Consider the following 23,735-nt stretch of genomic DNA (forward strand, 5'->3'; position numbering starts at 1 on the left):
TTTAGTTTTTTAGCTTTTTTAGTTTTTTTTTTCTTTTTAGTTTTTTTGTAGTTTTTACCTTTTTTAGTTTTTTTTTCTTTATTAATATTTTTTTAGTTTTCTTTTTCTCTTATTTTTCAGTTTTTTCCTTTTTTTTAGTTTTTTCTTTTTTAGTTTTTAGTTTTTTTTTGTTTTTTACCTTTTTTTAGTTTTTTTAGTTTTTTTAGTTTTTTAGCTTTTTTAGTTTTTTTATTAGTTTTTAGTTTTTTTTTAGTTTTTGCCTTTTTTTAGTTTTTTCAGTTTTTTTTAGTTTTTAGTTTTTTTACCTTTTTTTAGTTTTTTTTAGTTTTTTAGCTTTTTTAGTTTTTTTTCTTTTTAGTTTTTTTGTAGTTTTTACCTTTTTTAGTTTTTTTTCTTCTTTTGTATTAGTGTGAAATAATTCAGACGTCATATGCGGACAAACACGACGTCACTCGACAGACAGACAGACAGACATAACCCACAAACAACTTATTTTTATATATATTTATTCATATTTTTTTAGTTTTCTTTTTCTCTTTTATTTTTCAGTTTTTTCCTTTTTTTAGTTTTTTTCTTTTTTAGTTTTTAGTTTTTTTTAGTTTTTTACCTTTTTTTAGTTTTTTTTAGTTTTTTTTAGTTTTTTAGCTTTTTTAGTTTTTTTTATTAGTTTTTATTTTTTTTGTAGTTTTTGCCTTTTTTTATTTTTTTCAGTTTTTTTTTTTAGTTATTAGATTTTTACCTTTTTTTGTTTTTTTTTAGTTTTTTAGCTTTTTTAGTTTTTTTTTCTTTTTAGTTTTTTTGTAGTTTTTACCTTTTTAGTTTTTTTCTTCTTTTGTATTAGTGTGAAATAATTCAGACGTCATATGCGGACAAACATGACGTCACCTGATCCACAGATCCACAGATCCACAGACAACTTATTTTTATATATATATATATATATATATATATATATATATGTTTGTTTGTTCAATATTTTCTTACAGGCCCCAGTTTTAGCGCGATATCCATGCAAGCTGGGAACTGTTCGGAAGGAAAATGTACTATTTCAGTGCCAATGTTAGACTTCGAGATAAACCAGACACCACTAGTCATCGCACTCTGTTCAGTTGAAACAGTCACAGTTACAGTAGATCTTCAGGATGTAAATGATAATGTACCATTCTTCACGTCTTCACCTTCAAGGATGAATTACCCAGAAGTAAGTAGGCTATTTGAAAAATAAATAAATAAATAATAAGAAAATCCCGGACGCCTTTTTGCACAAATGCGCCTTTTTAATCATAATTCTTGAGTAGGGATTTCTAGGTCAAATAATTATAGTGAACCTTTGCTACAAAATTGCAAAAAATATACTTTACAATTCAATTAAAATTAGTTATAATCAGTGTAAAAGCGTTTGACATTCCAATACATTTGCAATTGTTCCAGAGAAATTATTTTTATAGCATCAGAGACGAAAAGCTAAATTTTGGCCTAAGGATCTTTTTAAGGTTTGTTTTAAGTTTTAATTTCACTCTTCACCTTCATTTGAATTTTATTCCTTCAATTTCTGCTTGTCTTTAATATCACACCCAGGGTTACTTCTATTTTGAGGTGATCTGTATTTATACTCGTATATATTTCTTCTAGTGAAGGGAGTCGGAAGTTAAATCCGTAATTATTTTAATATTTATTTCATACATCTGAATCACTTCTCTTAGAAACTTTGAAGACATGGGGGCCTAAAACACCTTTTTAGGTTTAGGTACCCTCCCACCCCCTTCCCATTAGAGAATTCATTGACCAGAACCCTAATAGATATTGCATAGCTGTCTGATACTCTATGACATTTAGTTTTATTGGATAAACGTACTAGAATAATGGTTGATTTCTTCGAGTAAATTTTTGCTAAAGGAAGAATGATATAATGCAGGCCGGTATTGCCTCTGAGATCGGAAGGCTATATATATAAATACCCTTTCAGAGGTTCAGAGAATTTTACTCGATGAAATGTTGGCTCTTCTCGGGCCAAAACGGCTGTTTTACGGGTGAAAATGCAAAATTGTTTAAACATCTTATGGCTTTTTGTATTTTTGTTATTTAAAAAGCGGACTTCTACTCACCTCTGCTACAGAAGTGATATCAGTAAATTAAATATCGTATATAATCTTGACGGGCTCATTAGAAATAAATAGTCTTCCGGCCTATTTTAACTCAAGACAGAAATCATGCCACAACAAAGGAAAATTTTCTTCAAAAAAAAAAACAATCTTGGCCATATAGAGTAAAAATGTCAGAGATTCAAAATTCCAAGAAAGTAATTTGAGTGAAAACTATTTTAGATCTGTATATATAATCTGAACCTTCCCTAAATCTTCCCCCAGAAATCTCAGGCATCTCTTATAGTTTCTCCGATAATTTGTCCTTCTATGCCCGCTCCCATCAATACTTCTCGACTCTCGCTTCAGATATGTCAGGTTTTTACCACCACCCCTTCCCTTCCAATGAGTACAGACAAGTGGTGAAATTCAAGAAACTTTTTGCTTCTCACATATTTTCGATTCTCGTAAATTCTCTCGTCAGTGAGTACAGACCACTGGTGAAATTCGAGAAACTTCTTAGTTTTCACATATTCTCGACTCTTGTATTTATTTTACTGTAAAAAACATGTGCACAAGCGAGTCTTGGGGGAGGAGAATAAGATGGTACATGTCTATAAACAGACTAGCTGGGGCCCGGTGGCTTCACCACCGCGCCCCAGCATGGCACGCGGTGGGCTTCTATATACGGATTCTCATTGTCCCTTGTGTTCTATTGCAATTCTTTTCAAGGATATTTGTTTATTAAAGCAAGTCTAATTTCTAACAATGATATCTACTAAGCTTCAAAGTTTTGGTTTTTTTTAAGGTTTTTGAATTCTTGTAATCCCTTGTTTTTTAATTTTAATTTTTTTCAATTTTTTTCTTTTTTAGTTTTTTCTTTTTTTTAGTTTTTTTCTTTTTATTTTTTTAGTTGTTTACCTTTTTTAGTTTTTTTAGTTTTCTTTTCTTCTTTTCTTTTATTTTATTTTCTTCTTTGTTTTTTTCCAGAACGTGCCCCAGCAACACGTGTGCAAGGTGCTAATTTTTAACTCCGTAAAACTTGCGGATATGCAACTGGTACTTCCTCTGATATACTCTGGTAATTCCTCGACACGCATTTCTTTTTACTTTCTCTATCAGCCGCAAGCCTGATTCCGCGTTGCTCTTGTAATACATCGACACACTTTCTTTTGGTAATTTCTCTCTGAGCCGCAAACCTACCCTCCCCCCTTAAAGCAACACGTATGCAAGGTTATAATTTTTAAATCTGAAAAACTTGTGGATGTACAACATTCTTCGCAGTCCCATTGTCTGTGCATATAAACACATTGTCCGGCTTACCGACTCTAGAGCATGCAACATATAAATGTCTATGGGAAAAACAATCCGTATGAAGATCTATACTGCATTTTTCTAATGATTGCGATTGAGCTTTGTTGATGGTGATTGCAAATGCTAATCGATTTGTGAATTGCAATCTTTTAAATTGAAAAGGCAGATCCATTGGAATCATGGAAATGCGAGGAATAAGAATAGCCTCACCCTCGGAAGCCCTGTCAAGATTGTTGCCTCTACGTTTTCCATTCTTTTTTTTACGGCAAGTCGTGTGCCGTTGCAAAGCTTTGGTGGGTTAATATTTCGCAACAGTATTATTGGTAAAACTTCCTTTTTTAGTTGTAGCACGTGTGGTGGAAACCCTGGGAGATCCAGGGAATTTAAAAAGTCTGATGGATAGTTAACCGCTTCTTTGATTCGAGAACTGTGTCGACTGACTTGTAAATGACTGCCTGGTCTTGAATCCCGGTCAGAATAATATTGTTGATTTCATGGACGTCTTTGTTCTTGGCTGCTACAATCGGCCGTTCACTTAGCCATTTATCGTTCTTATAATTGGTTAGAATATTCGGAAATACCTTTTCAATCAATTTATTTTTGGACGTCACTAAATTACAGAATTCAGCAAGCAGTTGTATACGTCCTGAAATTAAGTCTACTGGGAGCTTTTTGTTTCCAATTGCCAGCAATTGATCTGAAAATGTTTGACCAGAGTCATCGTTTTGAAATCGGACATGCATATTTGTAGTTAATTTTAATGTCTTTCCGTGTGACCATAAATTAGAATTTTTCAGGCAAGCATTCATTTCGCCAGCAGGGGTTGATCTAGGTATTATACGTAATGTTTGCCCGAAATCTCCCGTAAGCAATATTAATGTGCTGCCAAAGCGTTTCGAATTCCCTCGCAAATCTCTCAACGATTGATCCAGAGCCACGAGCGATTTTTTGTGCGCCATTTTGCACTCGTCCCAAATAATAAGTTTGCATTGCTGCAATACTTTACCCATCCCAGATGATTGGGAAATATTGCACGTGGGAGTTTCTGTAGAATGAAAATTCAGAGGCAATTTCAAAGCGGAATGAGCAGTTCTTCCACCAGACAGCAACGTTGCGGCTATTCCGGACGACGCAATTGCCCACGCTATGTCATTTTTTGATCGAATTGACGCCAGAATCAATTTTATCACAAATGTTTTACCAGTACCTCCTGGCGCATCCAAAAAGAAGATTTCTTCAACGTTGTAATCGACACAATGCATTATCTTATCATAAATATCCTTTTGCTCAGACGTTAACTTAGCAATGTTATTTTTTACATACGACAATAGATCACTCTTGCTATAACTTTGTTCACGATCCAATTCCACACATGTTGAAACAGCAGCGTTACGATTAGGTGAAGGCATTCCCAAACCCTGAAGAGGTTTGTTTGCCATACATATGCACAGATCTTCAATAATAACTAAAGTGTAGTTATAAATTTCTGATTTAAAATCAAAAGTCATATCTGACGTCTCTATCCATTTTCGATGGGGTATATCCTCGGCCATTTTCGATTTATACTTTTCCCATAACTCTGTAGGAGCTGAAGGAGAGCAAGTTGTTAGTATGATTCCAAACAATGCACGAATTTGACTTGGAGTTGAAGTTTCGCACGCATCATTGATGCAGTTATCCCAGTGTTAGTCATTATCCAATAAATTCAGAGCTTGGCATGCACTACGGTAAGTGTCATGTATTATACCGTTTACAGTTCTTAAATGCTCAAAGGACGTCAGGCCGGTCACATGAACCAAAAGCATGCAGAGAAAGAAGCATTCATCTTGATTGGGGTGAATGGTGTAGATTCTTCCTATCGTGGTTTCTTTGAAGATGTTAGGTTGGCTGTCGACTGACGCACCCCGTTTTCGTCATTCAAATTATTTTTTTTAGCATTCCACGCGTAATATGTAGGCACTTCAGAATACAGCAGTTTTTTCGCTAAAGAATCATTTTGACATAACGCGAAGAAAGCAGTTAACGTTGTATCCGATGGATTCAGGGGGTCTTTGTTGCACGTAGGACTCCGAAAAAAAAAAACGTTAACCATTCCGTATATGTACCACTAAGGAACAATAGCTGGACTTCGTTCGTACATCGGAAATGAAAGAATTCGCCACATAGCTTCATTACTGCTTATGTATCTCCCAGCCTGATATTGTACGACCTCATCGATATCACTGATTTTGGACAGCGAGCCAAAAACTGCCATGTCGCTGCCTTTGTTGATTTCATTCAGTTCAGCGCAAGGTCCATGTATCGTATTTTTTACCACAATGTCACGTAAGCCCCTATCGACATCTACATCAGGTATTTCAGCGGAAATCACAAAGTCAATTTCATTAGAAGCAATGTTTTTAAATAACCATATTAGTATATATGCGTGTGGCAATCCATGCTTTTGCTATTCTACTGAGTACAGCCAGCATCGCACTGGCCCAAGCACTTTAAGTTTTACTATGATATTTAACAGTGCTTTCAACTTTTGCCGTAAGACACAGACCGTAATGTCATGTCTATGAATTGGCCATTGTCCAGGAAGTAAAAGTTACTCTATCTCGTCCCAAGATATGATATATTCCCTGTGTCCCGGTCTGTCATTTCTCTTTGAGTGTCCCGGTCGTCATTTATATTCCCTGTGTCCCGGTCGTCATTTGTGTCCCCGTGGCCCGGTCTGTAGCGTCATCTTATAATGACGTCACATGCAAAGCATTATATACTCATAAGAACGTCATATGCAAACCCACAAACAAACAAACGCGCATACATACAACTTATTTATATATATATACTAGCTGTTGGGGTGGCGCTTCGCGCCACCCCAACACCTAGTTGGTGGGGGCGCTTCACGCCCCCCCCCAAGCCCCCCCGCGCGCGTAAGTCGTTACGCGCCATATTAGTTACGCGCCATTGTAGTTGTGTCCCTATGTCCCACCTGTGAATATAGATAGATATATATATATATATATATATATGTTTTTAACTACGTAAAACTTGCGAATATACAACATTCTTTGCTGTCCCATTGTCTGTGCATATAAATAGATTGTCAGGTTTACCGACTCTTGAACATGCAACATATAATGGTCCATGGGAAAACAATCCGTATTTAGATCTATACCTCATGATTCTAATGATTGCCCTTGAGCTTTGTTGATGGTGATTGCTAATCGACCATTCCCTGAGTCGCCATCGTCATTTATATATCCCCCTGTGCACCCCGGCGTCCCCTTTGTAGTTATGTCCCTGTGTCCCGGTCGTCATTTATATTCCCTGTGTCCCGGTCGTCATTTGTGTCCCGGTGTTCCAGTCTGTGATTTCTCTTTGAGTGTCCCGGGCGTCATTTATATTCCTTGTGTCCCGGTGTCCCGGTCGTCATTTATATCCCCCTGTGCCCCCCGGCGTCCCCATTGTAGTTGTGTCCCTGTGTCCCGGTCGTCATTTATATTCCCTGTGTCCCGGTCGTCATTTGTATCCCGGTGTCCCGGTCTGTATATACATTCGTTTTTTAGTTTTGTTTTTCTCCTTTATTTTTTTCCTTTTTTCTTTTTTTTCTTTTTTAGTTTATTTAGATTTTTAGATTTTTTAGTTTTTTTATTAGTTTTTAGTTTTTTTGTAGTTTTTACCATTTTTTTAGTTTTTTTAGTTTTTTTTTACTTATGTCCTGGTCGTCATTTATACTCCCTGTGTCCCGGTCGTCATTTGTGTCTCGGTGCTTTGTTGATTGCTAATTTATATTATATTTATATTTATATTTTTTATATTTATTAATATTTTTTTAGTTTTCTTTTTCTCTTATTTTTCAGTTTTTTCCTTTTTTTAGTTTTTTCTTTTTTAGTTTTTAGTTTTTTTTTTGTTTTTTACCTTTTTTTAGTTTTTTTAGTTTTTTTAGTTTTTTAGCTTTTTTAGTTTTTTTTTAGTTTTTGCCTTTTTTTAGTTTTTTCAGTTTTTTTTAGTTTTTAGTTTTTTACCTTTTTTTAGTTTTTTTTAGTTTTTTAGCTTTTTTAGTTTTTTTTCTTTTTAGTTTTTTTTGTAGTTTTTACCTTTTTTAGTTTTTTTCTTCTTTTGTATTAGTGTGAAATAATTCAGACGTCATATGCGGACAAACACGACGTCCCTCGACAGACAGACAGACAGACATAACCCACAAACAACTTATTTTTATATATATTTATTCATATTTTTTTAGTTTTCTTTTTCTCTATTATTTTTCAGTTTTTTCCTTTTTTTAGTTTTTTTCTTTTTAGTTTTTAGTTTTTTTTAGTTTTTTACCTTTTTTTAGTTTTTTTTAGTTTTTTTTAGTTTTTTAGCTTTTTTAGTTTTTTTATTAGTTTTTATTTTTTTTGTAGTTTTTGCCTTTTTTTATTTTTTTCAGTTTTTTTTTAGTTATTAGATTTTTACCTTTTTTTAGTTTTTTTTAGTTTTTTAGCTTTTTTAGTTTTTTTTTTTCTTTTTAGTTTTTTTGTAGTTTTTACCTTTTTTAGTTTTTTTCTTCTTTTGTATTAGTGTGAAATAATTCAGACATCATATGCGAACAAACATGACGTCACCTGATCCACAGATCCACACACAGACAACTTATTTTTATATATATAGATATATAGATATAGTTTCTTTTTTAGTTTTTTTTTCAGTTTTTTCTTTTCTTAGTTTTTTTTCTTTTTTAGTTTTTCTTTTTTTAGTTTCTTCTTTTTATGAATTTTTTTTCTTTTTTATATTTTTCTTCTTTTTTTAGTTTTTTCTTTTTTAGTTTTTTCTTTTTTAGTTTTTTCTTTTTTGCTTTTTTTAGTTTTTTCTTTTTTAGTTTTTTTTTCTAGTTTTTCTTTTTTTAGTTTTTTCTTTTTTAGTTTAGTTTTTTAGCCTTTTTTCTTTTCAGTTTTTTACCTTTTTTTTTTTCTTTTTTAGTTTTTTTTATTTAAGGTTTTTCTTTTTTTTAGTTTTTCTTTTTTTCATTTTTTTTTCGTATTTTAGTTTTTTTTATTTTTTTTAGTTTTTTAGCTTTTTTAGTTGTTTTTATTTTTTTTCTTTTTAGTTTTTTTGACAGAAGTAAACGTTACATTGATTTTATTTAGGCTAGCCTAATTTAAATTTGGTGCGCCTGTTTAATGTAAGTTAACCTAATGTAAACCAAATCTTAGAGAAAAAATTAAAAAAAAAACTAAACACTCCAGGATATTTACACCATATATTCTATTCTTATTATGGAATATAGGTCAAAAACTCAAAAATCCGTTCTTTTCTTCATTCTTTTTATTTTCATACATTTACTTGGGCTACTTAATTTTATATGTGAGGGAGATTTGTCATTGTCTAGGGGGTAATTGTCTATGGTGGGGGGGGGGAATTTTTCGCGGCGGATTATAGAGGGATAATTGTCCAGCGGAACTATCTGCGGTAGAAATTTTACACAGGGATTGAGTAGTTGTAATCCGTTATCTTATTGTAGTTTCTATTTCTATTGAATTTTATTGTCGGTCTTGAATTTCATGTTGCAAAGATTGAGTTTATTAAATTCGAAGCAAAATCTGATTATGACAATATTGATGAAAAATTATGGCTTCTCTATAATATTTATATTGGCATCCGAACCTGCTTAGACATTGTATCCAAGTTCAAAGGATCAATCCTAAACTTCCCTGATAAAAAAAAAACAAGTTCAAAGGGTTCACTTTTTATTTATCTGAACCATGATTAAGGCCCGAGGTCTAGGGACGGGTGATTTCATATTTTACTTCACCCTGAAATAATTTTCTGTGTCTGTGTCTGCTTCAACTTGTGACAACTCATGTTTCATCCGGCTTAATTAGACAAGAGAACCTAAAAATTTTTCAGGAGAAACTTTACACGGGGGAAAGGGGATTATCTAGAATTTTTTTAAAAATGATCAGAAATTCAATTAAAAAAAACAAGCTTTTTCCACTGAAATTAAGGAGCAAAAACAAAACTGAACACAAACAGAAATTATTCCGTATATGAAAAAGACTGTCCCCTCCTCAATGCCCCGATTCTTATACTAAAATTTGGCTTTTTATCATAATTCTTTAAGAATGATTCTCGAAACATAAGGTCGTTCTTATTAAACGACCTTATGTTTTGAAAGCTAGAAAACTTTAGCATTAAGAGCGCAGTATTGAGGAGGGGGAATCCCCTCTTTATATACGGAATGATTTCTCTTAATTTTCAGTTTTAATGTTGCTCCTTACACTCCTTACTTTTAGTTGAAAAAACTTGTTTCATTAATTTTGATAATAAAAATACCTAAGGTTTCAAGCTGGGCAATTTCAGATTGTTTATTCGCCCTGAAATAGATTTCTGTGTCCATGCTTACTCCATGCTTGTGCCATCTCACGTTTCAGCAAGCTTAGTTACATATGAAAATATAAAGAAAGCGAAAAGAATTTTCACAAGCTTATAAAGGGCCTTACTATTTGAATTTCATTCCATTTTATATTTTAGAATGCAATAGGAATTATAGAACATCAGATATGTGGCTCGGATTTGGATAAAGCAGACGTGCCCAATTTAATGTGTTCAGTACTAATAAACGAGATTCCAAGTCAAAACTTCGGAATGGTTTCTGGACAAAATAGTAATGGTAACGAGAAATGCTTTCAAATTGAAGTTTTAAAAGCATTAGACTTTGAAGAGCAAACAACATACCTATTGGAGATTTTTCTGTCCGTAAGTGGCTTTTTTTATGTTTCCAGTCTAGAGGCAATTTTTAATCAAAATTGAAGTTCTTTCTCGTAAATCGAGTAGTTTTTCCAAACCCCTAGTTGGTGGGGGCGCTTCGCACCAGCCCCAAGCCCCCCCACGCGCATAAGTCGTTACGCGCCATTGTAGTTGTGTCACTGTGTCCCACCTGTGAATATATATATATGTATATATATATATATATATATATATATATATATATATATATATATATATATATATATATATATATATATATATATATATATATATATATATATATATATATATATATATATATATATGTATATTTTTAACTACGTAAAACTTGCGAATATACAACATTCTTGGCTGTCCCATTGTCTGTGCATATAAATAGATTGTCAGGTTTACCGACTCTTGAACAAGCAACGTATAATTGTCCATGGGAAAAACAATCTGTATTCAGATCTATACCTCATTATTCTAATGATTGCCCTTGAGCTTTGTTGATGGTGATGCAACCCCAACAGCTAGTATAAAAATATATTGTTTGTTTGTGTGTCTGTCTGTCTGTCCGCATATGACGTGTGAATTAGAGGCAACAATCTTGACAGGACCTTTTGAGGGTGAGGCTTTTCTTATTCCACGAATTCTCATGATTCCAATGAATCTGCCTTTTCAACCTAAAAGATTGGAATTCCCAATTTGATTAGCATATTTAGTTTTCAGTCCAGAAACACTAAAGCTATTATGTAAATATCAAAAATATTTATGTTGTCTGAGCAAGAATTTTTTGTTTTTATTTCAAAATAGAAAATTACCTGACAATTTTAGAATTATATCTATCTATATATATAAAAATAAGTTGTCTGTCTGTGGATCAGGTGACGTCATGTTTCTGTGTCGACTGGCGTCATGAAGTTAGTTGTCGTCATTTTTGCTATGACCGTGACGTAATTAAAGATATTTAAGACATATATGTTCACGTAGAAATCTATTATTTAATAATAGATTTTATAGATTAATAATAGATTTTGAAATCTATTATTATGTTTAAGTTTAAAATGACTAATGAACTTACAATGGCAAAAGCCGATGAAGATGCTCAAAGAGTCTATGCCCAAAAACTTTCTACTGATAGAGAAAGTCAGAAAAGAAAGCGTGCCGAGGAATCAAAAGAACAGCAAGGAAACAGGCTTGAGGCTAAAGAACGCAAAACCGCGCAGTTAGATGAAGATCCACCTGGACAGCGAGAGTCAAAACATATCAAAACTGAAAATGATAGCGATGATGATTGGGTTTGGGATCTTGACTTGGATAAGGTCATCAATATATATATATATATATATATATATATATATATATATATATATATATATATATATATATATATATATATATATATATATATATATATATATATATATATATATATATATATATATATATATATATATATATATATATATATATATATATATATATCTGTATTCACAGGTGGAATACAGGGACACAACTAATATGGCGCATAACGATTCACGCGTGAGGGGGGGGGCTTGGGGGCGTGAAGCGCCCCCACCAATTAGGTGTTGGTTGGCGCGAAGCGCCACCCCAACAGCTAGTATCTTATAGTGTAACTTTATCACAGTTTAACACACTTTTAAAGTTTTGGCCTATCTCTCTAAAGCTGCCTAATAAATCATAGAAGGAAAAAATTTATAGAAGACAAGTAGATCCAGTATTTGAGAAAAACTAAGAAGCGCAGAGAATAACTACTTTTAGAAATGAATTTCCACGAGGAAATTTTCTATGCGGGCATTTTCTACCGGGATAGTATTCTTTAAGTAACAGAGTCTTTGGGATAAATATTCTCCCAATATCACGTTTTAAGTTTGATCCTTACTTTCAGTCAAAAAAATTTGCTTTTTATTCAATCCGATAGAAAAAAAGATACAGAAAATAATTACTGTTAGAAAGCAATTGGCTGGGTTAATACAAGAAAAATAAATGAAAGGGAGAGACATAGAGAGAGAGAGAGAGAGAGAGAGAGAGAGAGAGAGAGAGAGAGAGAGAGAGAGAGAGAGAGAGAGAGAGAGAGAATTAGAGTGAGAAAGAGAAGGAGATAATTTGAGAGAGAAAAAGTGCGAGAGACAGAAAAGAGAAAAAGACAGACAGGCAGATAGAAACATAGAGTCAGACAAAGAGATTACAGATACAGACAAATGCAAACTAACGAAAAATTCAAAACAAGCAGAGACCATAAGTAGGTTTAATAGGCTATTAGATATTATTTTTCACGTAAATTTCTTTTTATTCTTTCAAACAGTTCGTGGTAACGAACTGTAGTAAGGAGCGACCCGGGTCAACAGTAACCAAAACTCTAAAAAAATGGAATGATACCAATAGCTACATCAAAAGAATCGAATTTTAATGTTGATTTTAAATATACAAGTTTCATCAAGTTTAGTCTTACCCATCAAAATTTACGAGCCTGAGAAAATTTGCCTTATTTTAGAAAATGGGGGGAAATACTCTCCAAAAGTCATAGAGTCTTAACAAAAATCACACCAATCAGATTCAGCGTGTCAGAGACCCCTACTGAAGAAGTTTGAAGCTCCTATCTATAAAAATGTGGAATTTTGTATTTTTTGCCCGAAGTCAGATCACGGATGCGTGTTTATTTGTTTTTTGTTTTTTTTTTTTTCTTTCTCCAGGGGTCATCGTATTGACTCATGGTCCTAGAATATTGCGGGAGGGCTTATTGTAACGGAAATGAAAAGTTCTAGTGCCCTTTTAAAGTGAGCAAAAAAATTGGAGGGCACCTAGGCCCCCTCCCACGCTAATTGTTTCCCCAAAGTCAACAGATCAAAACTCTGAGATAGCCATTTTATTCAGCGTAGTCGAAAAACCTTATAACTATGTCTTTGGGGACGACTTACTCCCCTACAGTCCCCTTGGGAGGGGCTACAAGTTACAAACTTTGACCAGTGCTTACATATAGCAATGGTTATTGGGAAATGTACATACGTTTTCAGGGGGATTTTTTGGTTGGGGGAGGGGTTGAGAAGAGGGGAATATGTTAGGGGAACCTTCAATCGAGGAATTTGTCAAGGGGGAAGAAAATTTCCATGAAGGGAGCGCAGGAGTTTCTAGCATTATTTAAAAAAAACAATGAAAAAATAAATATGAAAAAGTTTTTTCAACTGGATGTAAGGAGCAGCATTAAAACTTAAAACGAACAGAAATTACTACGCATGTGAGGGGCTCACCTCCTCCTAATACCTCGCTCTTTATGCTAAAGTATTTTTAGTAATTTCAACTATTTATTCTACGGCTTTTGTGATTCAGGGGTCATTCTTAATGAACTGGGACAAGATTTAAGCTCTAGTGTAAAGAATGAGGTACTGACGAGGGGGTGAACCCCCTCATATCTATATATATAAAAATAAGTTTTTTGTTTGTTTGTCTGTCTGTCTGTCCGCATATGACGTCTGAATTATTTCATCATATACCAATTCAAAAACGAATGTATTCAAGCCGAAGTAGCTGAGTTGGTAAAGCGTTATGTTCCAGGTTCTAAGTCCGAGAGGATCCAGGTTCGAACCTTGTCTTTAGCATTAATACAAAAGAAGAAAAAAAACTAAAAAAGTTAAAAACTACAACAAAGAACTAAAAAGAAAATACTAAAAAAACTAAAAGAGCTAAAAAACTAAAAAAAAAAGAACTAAAAAGGTAAAAAACAAAAAAAGAAAAAAAAACTAAGAAAAAACTAAAAAAAGGTAAAAACTACAAAAAAAAACTAAAAAGAAAAAAAAAACTAAAAACTAATAAAAAAAACTAAAAAAACTAAAAACTGAAAAAGAAAAAAAAACAAAAAAAGAAAAAACTGAAAAATAAAGGAGAAAAACAAAAACTAAAAAAAATAAAAATAAAAATAAAAAACAACTAAAAAAGTTAAATGTATTCAAGCCGAAGTAGCTGAGTTGGTGAGGCGTTAAGTTTCAGGTTCTAGTATATATATATATATATATATATATATATATATATATATATATATATATATATACATATATATATATATATATATAAATATATATATATATATATATATATATATATATATATATACATATATATATATATATATATATATAAATATATATATATATATATATATATATATATATATATATATATATATATATATATATATATATATATATATATATATTTATATATATATATATATATATATATATATATATATATATATATATATATATACTAGCTGTTGGGGTGGCGCTTCGCGCCATCCCAACACCTAGTTGGTGGGGCGCTTCGCCCCCCCCCCCAAGCGCCCCGCGCGCGTAAGTCGTTACGCGCCATATTAGTTACGCGCCATTGTAGTTGTGTCCCTGTGTCCCACCTGTGAATATAGATAGATTTATATATGTGTTTCAAACTACGTAAAAATTGCGAATATACAACATTCTTGGCTTTCCCATTGTTTGTGCATCTACAAAGCCGTATGTACTAATAATGACGTCATATGCAAACGCTCTTTTTACAAACAAACAAACATGCATACACACAACTCGTTTTTATATAGATAGATAGATAGATAGATGCAATACAAATTAACTGCGTAAAACTTGCGAATATACAACATTCTTCGCTGTCCAATTGTCGCTGCATATAAATAGATTGTCAGGTTTACCGACCCTCGAACATGCAACGTACAATTGTCCATGGGAAAAACAATCAGTATTAAGATCTATACCACATTTTTCTACTGATTGACCTTGAGCTTTGTTAATGGTGATTGCAAATGCTAATCGAATTGGGAATTGCAATCTTTTAAATTGAAAAGGCAGATCCGTTGTAATCATGGGAATGCGAGGAATAAGAACAGCCTCACCCTCAAAAGGCCCTGTCAAGATTGTGGCCTCTATTAGGTTTTCCATTGTTTTTTTTACGGCAAGTCGAGTGCCATTGCAAAGCTTTGGTGGGTTTATATTTCTTAAAAGTATTATTGGTACGCCTATTTTTAGTTGTAGCACGTGTGGTGGAAACCCTGAAAGATCTATGGAATTTAAAAATTCAGATGGATAATTAAGCGCTTCATTTGGTTCCAAAACTGTGTCGACTGACTTGTAAAGGACTGCCTGGTTTCGAATCTTGGTCAAAACAATATTGTTGATTTCGTGGACGTCTATATTTTTGGGTGCGAGAATCGCTCTTTCACTTAGCCATTTATTATTTTTATAATTTTTTAGAATATTCGGAAATACTTTTTCAATCAATTCATTTTTGGACGTCACTAAATTACAGAAATCAGCAGGTAGTTGTATACGTCCTGAAATTGAGTCTACTGGGAGCTTTCCGTTTCCAATTGCCAGCAATTGATCTGAAAATGTTTGACCAAAGTCATCGTTTTGCAATCGGACACGCATATTTGTAGTTAATTTTAATATTTTTACGTGTGCCCATAAATTAGAATTTTTCAGGCAAGCATTCATTTCGTCTGCAGGAGTTGATCTAGGTATTATAGGTAATGTTTGCCTGAAATCTCCCGCAAGCAATATTAATGTGCTGCCAAAGGGTTTCGACTTCCCTCTCAAATCTTTCAAGCATTGATCCAGAGCCTCGAGCGATTTTTTGTGTGCCATTGTGCACTCATCCCAAATAATAAGTTTGCATTGCTGCAATACTTTACCCAAATACTTTATTTTTAGTATTCCACGTGTAATACGAAGGCACTTCAGTATACAGCAGTTTTTTTGCAAAAGAATCATTTTTGCAAAGCGAAAAAAAAGCTGTTAATGTTGTATCCGGTGGATTCAGGACTCTTTGTTGCACTTTGGTTTCCGTGAAATAAACACGTTGACCATTCTGTAAATGTACCGCTAAGTGAACAACAGCTGGACTACGTTCATGTATTGGAAATGAAAGAATTCGCCAAACAGCTTCATTACTGCTTATGTATCTTCCAGCCTGATATTGTACGATTTCGTCGAAATCTTTGATTTCGGGCTTCAAGCCAAAAACTGCCATGTCACTGCCTTTGTTGACGTATTTACATATGTATTTGATTGCCTTTACGGAGTTACAGTATTCAACGTTTATGTGTGCATTAAATGTTTTTGATAATAATGGGGAATACGGAACAACCCACTGGTTATCTACTTCGATGGTGGTACCGTTACGCTTCTTTATTATTGCTGTTTTACCGCCATCTTCAGTAGATCTTCTTCTATATTGTGGGTAACCATCATTGCCAGTAATTGTGTTTGATACTAAAAGTCGAGGATATTGCTTTGTGCACCTTCCTTTGGCCATGCATGGTGAATTTTCGTTCAGTGTACCGCAAGGTCCATGTATCATATTTTTTACAATCATATCATGTAACCCCTTATCGACATTTTATCAGGTATTTCAGCGGAAATCACATCATCAATTTCGTTCGAAGTAATTTTTTTATGTAGCCAGATTAGTATATGTGCGTGTGGCAAACCTCGTTTTTGCCATTCCACTGAGTACATCCAGCATCGCACTGACCCAAACACTTCAAGTTTTACTATGTAGTTTCTCAGTGATTTCAACTTTTGCCGGAAGACACGGGCCGTAATGTCATGTCTATGAACCGCCGATTGTCCTTGAAGTAAAAGCTGCAGTATCTCGTCCCAAGATTGATTACATGTAAATGTAATAAATAAATCTGGACGACCATAGAGACGAACATACGCAATAGCATCTTGAGCATATTCATGCATATGACGGGGACTGCCAGCATATGACGAAGGTAAAATTGTTAATCTTCCAACGTTTGTGGTACTGCATCTCGCAAATGAATGTATTGTTCAGAGCGGAGCTTGGTCTGATTCAGGCGGATATATAGCAAACGTTCTGATTCAATTTTAGCATACATATCAACGACAAATTGGTGAAACAATTCACGGCATTTTAAAATATAATTTTCTTCATCCTGCTGAATCATTAGTCTATAGGAATAATAATGCATTGCACTGCATTTCTTATTCATTTCTTTGTTAGTGGCTGGATTCATCAATTTAATATTAAAGTGATAGCCGTCGGCTCCATCCCAAAAAATGATAGGATATTGTAGGGCATCGTAGCATCGATGAGTTTCGGCAATTCTTAACAACTGAGCGTTTCGCTTATGAAGAATAATATCTCGAGGTAAAAACTGATCACCGACCATAACGATTGCCACTTCGTCGATAGTTGGAGCATTGTATATACGCACATGTTGGCCAGGAGGCGTTTTGTCAGCGGGAATAACAATTTTATGCGTATCAGTAGGCATCAAATCGATGGCTGTTTTGAACAGACGCACTAATTTATTATTTTTGTGGAAAAGATGTTGCAATTGGGAAACGATTGTCCTTTCAACGTCGGGAGAAATTTCGCAACGTGCATTCAATTCAGAATTTCTATCACTGATGAAGTACAATTGTAAAAATTTATGATACTCGCTTGAGAATGGTAGAAGGGACCCTGCTCTATGATAAATTTGCCCTTTTACTTTGAAAGTAGACATAAATTGATCTGGATTTTCGATTTGGGCTCCAAACGACGTCATTTGGAAACATGAGTTGTATTTTCTGATTTTTGACAAAAAACGCTTAGATTCTGACGTAGTTCCAGTAAGGAAAGTCTTCAATGGCTCTGGTGGTGCAGCCAATAGAGGAAGTTTAACTTTTCCTGAGGCGCAACACATTCCCATTGTTTCACCACTGAATTTCAAGGCCTTGCAATAGGGACAAATTTTAGACATTGTCCCGATTTGAACACATCTACTCAAGCTATAATCATCGACTGGGTTGTACCTGAATGCCAGGTGATAACTTTCAGGTTGCTCTGATTCCTCGGCACGCTTTCTTTTCTTACTTTCTCTATCAGCAGCAAGCCTGATTTCTTGCTGTTCTTGTGATTCCTCGGCACGCCTTCTTTTTTCACTTTCTCTTTTAGCAACAATTCTGCTTCCGCGTTGCTCTGGTAGTTCCTCGGCACGCTTTCTGTTCTTTCTTTCTCTATCAGCCTCAAGCCTGTTTCCTTGCTGTTCTTTTGATTCCTCGGCACGCTTTCTGTTCTTTCTTTCTCTATCAGCCTCAAGCCTGTTTCCTTGCTGTTCTTTTGATTCCTCGGCACGCTTTCTTTTCTGACTTTCTCTATCAGCAGCAAGTTTTTTGGCATAGACTCTTTGAGCATCTTCATCGGCTTTTGCCATTGTAAGTTCATCAGTCATTTTAAACTTAAACATTAATAGATTTCTACGTGAACATATGTCTTAAATATCTTGAATGACGTCACCGTCGTAGCAAAAATGACGACAACTAACTTGATGACGTCAGTCAACACAGAAACATGACGTCACCTGACAGAAAGACAGACACACAGACAGACAACTTATTTATATATATATATATATATATATATATATATATTCACAGGTGGGACACAGGGACACAACTACAATGGCGCGTAACTAATATGGCGCGTAACGACCTACGCGCGCGGGGGGCTTGGGGGGAGGGGGCGAAGCGCCCCCACCAATTCGTTGTTGAGGTGGCGCAAAGCGCCACCCCAACAGCTAGTATGTAATAAAAACATGAGAATACTAAAGTTCGTTACGTAAGCTAATTTATAAGTTACGTATATCTTTTACTAATAAAAAAATTTGTAAAAAATTAAAAGTTCTAGTTGCCTTTTTAAGTAACCAAAAAATCGGAGGGCAGCTAGGCTTCCTCCCCCCCTCTTTTTTTCTCAAAATCATTCGATCAAAACTATGAGAAAGTCATTTAGCCAAAAAATAAATAAATATGCAAATTTCGCTTTAATTATTCCTCTTCGGAGAACCAAAATCAAAACATGCATTGATTCAAAGACGTTCAGAAATTAAATAAAAAAAACTAGTTTTTTTTAACTGAAAGTAAGGAGCGACATTAAAACTAGAAACGAACATAAATTACTTCGTATATGAAAGGGGCTGCTTCCTCATCAACGCCCCGCTCTTTACTCTAAAGTTTTTTATTGTTTTAAAAAGAAGAGTTGAGAGGAAGAGTCAAACTTTAGCGTAAAGAGCGGGGCGTTGATGAGGAAGCAGCCCCTTTCATATACGAAGTAATTTATGTTCGTTTTAAGTTTTAATTTCGCTCATTACTTTCAGTAAAGAAAACTTTTTTTTATTTAATGATTAAAAGAGAAGCAAAAAGTTCGTTGTGGAATAGCAAAAACAGTGAGAAAATGCTGCCTGGAAAGTAATAACTTAACTTGACGGACAAGTATTATGGAAGACAATTTGATCCAATATCTGAGAGAGAAAAAGAGATGCAGAAATTTACCACTGCCAGAAACTGATTGGTTGAGCGAATCCGAGAAAGAGAAACAAAAGTGGAAATAGAGAGAGAGAGAAACAGAAAAGCGAAGGAAAGAAAGAGAAAATATGAAAGGAAGAAAGAAAGAAAGAAAAGCGAAGAAAAAGAGAGAGACAGAGAGAGAGAGAGAGAGAAAGAGAGAGAAAAAAGGATAGAGATAGATGGAGAGAGAAAAGACAGACCAACAGATAAGTTAAGAAACAGATAAGAACTAAACAAAATCCAAAATAACCGGAGGCTGCGAAAAATCTATATTGGCTATATTGAACTCTTTATTGCAATTCTGTTTCTACTATTTCAAGTTAAGCATCAAAAGATACGTGTTTCATTGTAGGTTTAAGGTATGTGCTTTTTTGATGAAATGTATTAGATATTTTTGCTGTGGGTAGCCTGAATCCATTCTATGCAGTACGAAGTCCCGTTTTGTCATGCCCAGTGAACAGAATGCTTAAACAGTATTATGGTACAGGACAACGACACCATCTGAGTCTATATCGATTAGCTGTTCACACGTCGTCTGGTACTAGTGTTTCTATTTCTTTTAGAAATCAGCATATCATCCGAATATAGAAAGGAGAAAGTTCACAACTATTATTGAGGAATGATATTAGTATCCTCGGCTTAGCAGCTATCTTTGGATTTAATATGAAGATTAAATATCTTGCTTTTATCTCACGCACACGCATGGGAGAGGATGCTCCCCCCCCCCTCTGTTTGGGAATTTATCGGTTATAGTGATCGTTCTCATAATCAAATGTATTTTTCCGCTTTTTCAAAGTTGTCACCACCATAAATAACTCTAGTACACGTCTTTATATTGGGCTAACTGTTTTTTTCAATAAGATAAAGTTCTTTCGATATATTAGACTTGGCTGAAAGAATTAGCCCTTTGTCCAAGGTGTCACTATCATTGAATTTTTAACTTTTTGAGCTACCACTAAAATGTGGTTTTCGATACATCTTCTCATCTTGAAAGGGGCATCAAGGTAGTAAGTCAACTACTACCTATCCATGATATACAGGGTGACCCAAAAAGATCCATACCCATATTTTATTTGATAAAAAATCCATTTTTCAACAAATATCCTTTCTGTTGCAGGACATGAAAGGTGAACTCTTGGATGATCGTTTGCAGCTATAGTTCCCCCAAAAATGTCTTGGACTAATCAGCAGGAGATGTTCTCCCTGGAGATCTATTTTGCGACAAAATCATACCAGAGTGTACAAATTCAGTTTCGAAAACATCCATTGTCACAACTTTCCACCAGAATCACGATTGTTACTTGGGTTACGAAATTCAGTGAGCATGTGACGGTAGTGGACTTATTTCTAAAGCCACGGTGGGAAATTATTCTGGCTGGAAAGGGAGTGCAATGAAAGAAGAAAACATTACTGTAGTGAGGGACTACACTGTCCAATTAAACGTGAGAACACGCCACAGTGACTCCTTTGTCATTCCGAGTTCTTGGCTGCGTCTATGCATTGATTTCCTAGGGTTGCATCCTACTGAGTCCCTCACTGCAGCAACATTTTCCTCTTTTTCCAGCCTGAATAAGTTCCCCCTGTGGCTTTAGAACATAAGTCCACAACTATTTTGCAGACATTCGTCCAAAATAGGTCGCAAAATCAGTTGCGACAGTTGAAAAGTTTTCGAAACTGAATTTGTACACTCTGGTATGCTTTGTCACAAAATAAGTCTCCAGGGAGAATATCTTCTGCTGATTGGTCCAAGACATGTTTGGAGCAACTATAGCTGCAAACGATCATCCAAAGGTCCACCTTTTATGTCCGGCAACAGAAAGGATATTTGTTAAAAAATGGATTTTTATCGAATAAAATATGGGTACGAATCTTTTTGGTCACCCTATTTGTATTTTTTCTGCACAAGGAGGAAGAGGAAAAAATTCTGAAAAAATCCTCCACAAAGCAAAGACAGGTTTATAAGTCTCATAACAATCTTTCAGAGACCATGAAAGTGATAACTTTTAGAATACAATTGTAAATCTCTAAAAACTCAAGCAAGCTCAGTTTCCGGCAGGGTCTTTTTTTTTAAACTCTACATATATATGAAAATGTCACAAGTCAGTTTACGTGAGCTGGTTTGTAGATATATCTTAAGTAATCAGCGAAACAATAATTTTTGTTCGCTAATAAGTTTTAATTTCACTTTTTACTTCCGTAAGAAAAACCTTGTTATATAAATCAACTTTTCGTTTTTTTTAGATATGCAAAATAAACTTTACAAAAAGTTATTTGTATAACTTGGGTGATTAAACTCAAGAAGTCCACCTGATTTTTTCAGTGGCAATGAACATAGGTTTTACACCAGACATTTCTTCAATTTTTGCAAAAGACTTGTGAACAAAAGTCTGAGGAGTTTATCATTATCGCTGTCTTTAGGAATTTGCAAATAGGAATTCATTTTTTTGAATGATGAAAATAAATAATCGTCATTTTATTCTTTGGGTAGTTTGTTAGCCAAGACACGCTTTTTAGTAAGTAGAGGAAGTATTCAACAGGAGGTATAGAAAACATCTGGTTAAGGATCTTTAATCATGAAAATTACAATAGTCCCCTCATTATGCTTTCCAGCCTTTCCACCTTAGAGATGGCACCATAAGTGCCATTGGTAGCATAGCACTTTACAAAGAAATTATGAAGACAAATTTATAAGAGGCAGTAGCTGTTATTTAGGTTATTAAACATCTCTCTGAGATCATGTGGTATTCTGCTAATCTTTAGAAAAAATAACCTATCAAAATGTACAGTGCTATAAATCTGTAGCAAAATATTGTTTTTTACTCACGCTTAATCACCATCTTACTTTATCAAAATCCAACGGAAACACCCAGAGTCATGAGTTTTCAAACTTAGACTCTGCTTAGCCATGGCTGGCCATAGCATGGCTTAAAAGCCATGCTAATTTCCAATTTATAGTAACAGGCTACAGTATGAATTCTTATTTCCTCAGTTTCAAGATATGGGACCATTAATCTATCGTTAAACTTTATTTTAGACAATTAAAAATTGATTGACTATCTTAAAATTCTCATTCTATGCTATTTTGCCCCTCTTTAGGTGGAAATTCATATTTTCTGATGCAAAATGGCAAAAAACGCCACTTTGCCAGGATGCGATTTCCTTTGTTACATGAAAAGTGCATTAGATATGGCGATATACCTTCAAACAAGCTTTATCCCAATATTCCAAGACGATTGGTGTGGTAAGATTACCCTCGGGAAAAAGGAGACCCATCACTCGTTTCCGTGGAAAAAAAAAACTTATAAGTCAACTGCAACTGCAATTGTTTTCTGATTAGACAGTTCTGTTCAACGTGTTTTAAGCTTTGCCTACTATTTGCCGTGACTTGCTCTTTACTAGGTTACAGTTAATGCTGGAAATATGATTTCTTAAGCGCAAGGAATGGCTAACTGAAGCTATAATGTCCCAATTTTAAACCAAAAGAGGCTGTAACCGGTCTTTCTCGTCGTTCGTACAATTCATATGTGCTGTGACTCGAACTGCTCACACACAAAGCCTTTTTTGGAGACAGTGGCAGCAGAAAAAAAAGAGAAGGGAAATTAGCCATGCCCTTCTCAATATTGTTCCCTATCTCCCTAATATGGGAAAACTACGAAAATCGCTAGTCATTTTTCTTATTTTGAAAATGTAATCCTCACACAGCTTAAATTTACAAAAAAGCAATTGATGCAGATCAGTAAATCGTTAAACTTTTTAGTTAGCTTTTCTTTATTGCGAGGGAGCTATTTCTATTGAACCGACGCTTGTTTTGACTTAGAAGTTGAACCTAATGTCCTTAAACTCTATAAATATATGTTTTTTCTTTTTTCATAGGATGGTTTGTTCAATGCTTCTACTTATGTTCCTTTAATTGTTGACGACCGCCCAGATCAGCCTCCACAATGGAGTAGGTTTCCTTCTATAATTTCATTTCCAGAAGACACTCAAGTCGTAAGTTATATCATTAAAATACCATGATTCAATAATTAGAGTGAAAATTGGTTTCATTTTTGGCTTGTTTTTTTCAGTCTTTCCATTTCTTCTGTTGAGGTTATTTCAAAAGAACAGTTTTTTTTTGTACTGAGGATGGCATAATGGAAATCTTTCCCCTATCTTTTTGTTTTACACACGGGCTGAAAATCCCCCGTTGTCCGGTTTTATCTTTTTCTTAATTATGCTTGTTCAATCTTCATTTATTTTTTAT

At 34.2% G+C, this 23,735-nt stretch overlaps 1 protein-coding gene across 1 annotated transcript in view; it reads left to right on the forward strand.

The window, feature by feature from the left end:
* Positions 1-986: 986 nt before the first annotated feature.
* Positions 987-23,735, forward strand: part of LOC136032405 (protocadherin Fat 4-like) — a gene marked incomplete at its 5' end in the record, with an annotated part of 30,516 nt that continues 7,767 nt past the window's right edge. Inside the window, 3 exon segments of the mRNA XM_065712715.1 lie at positions 987-1,201; positions 9,894-10,118; positions 23,366-23,482. Of these exon segments, the coding sequence (XP_065568787.1) occupies positions 987-1,201; positions 9,894-10,118; positions 23,366-23,482 (557 nt within the window).

Source organism: Artemia franciscana, chromosome 10 (genome assembly GCF_032884065.1).
Source record: "Artemia franciscana chromosome 10, ASM3288406v1, whole genome shotgun sequence".
Classification (NCBI taxonomy): Eukaryota; Metazoa; Arthropoda; class Branchiopoda; order Anostraca; family Artemiidae; genus Artemia; species Artemia franciscana.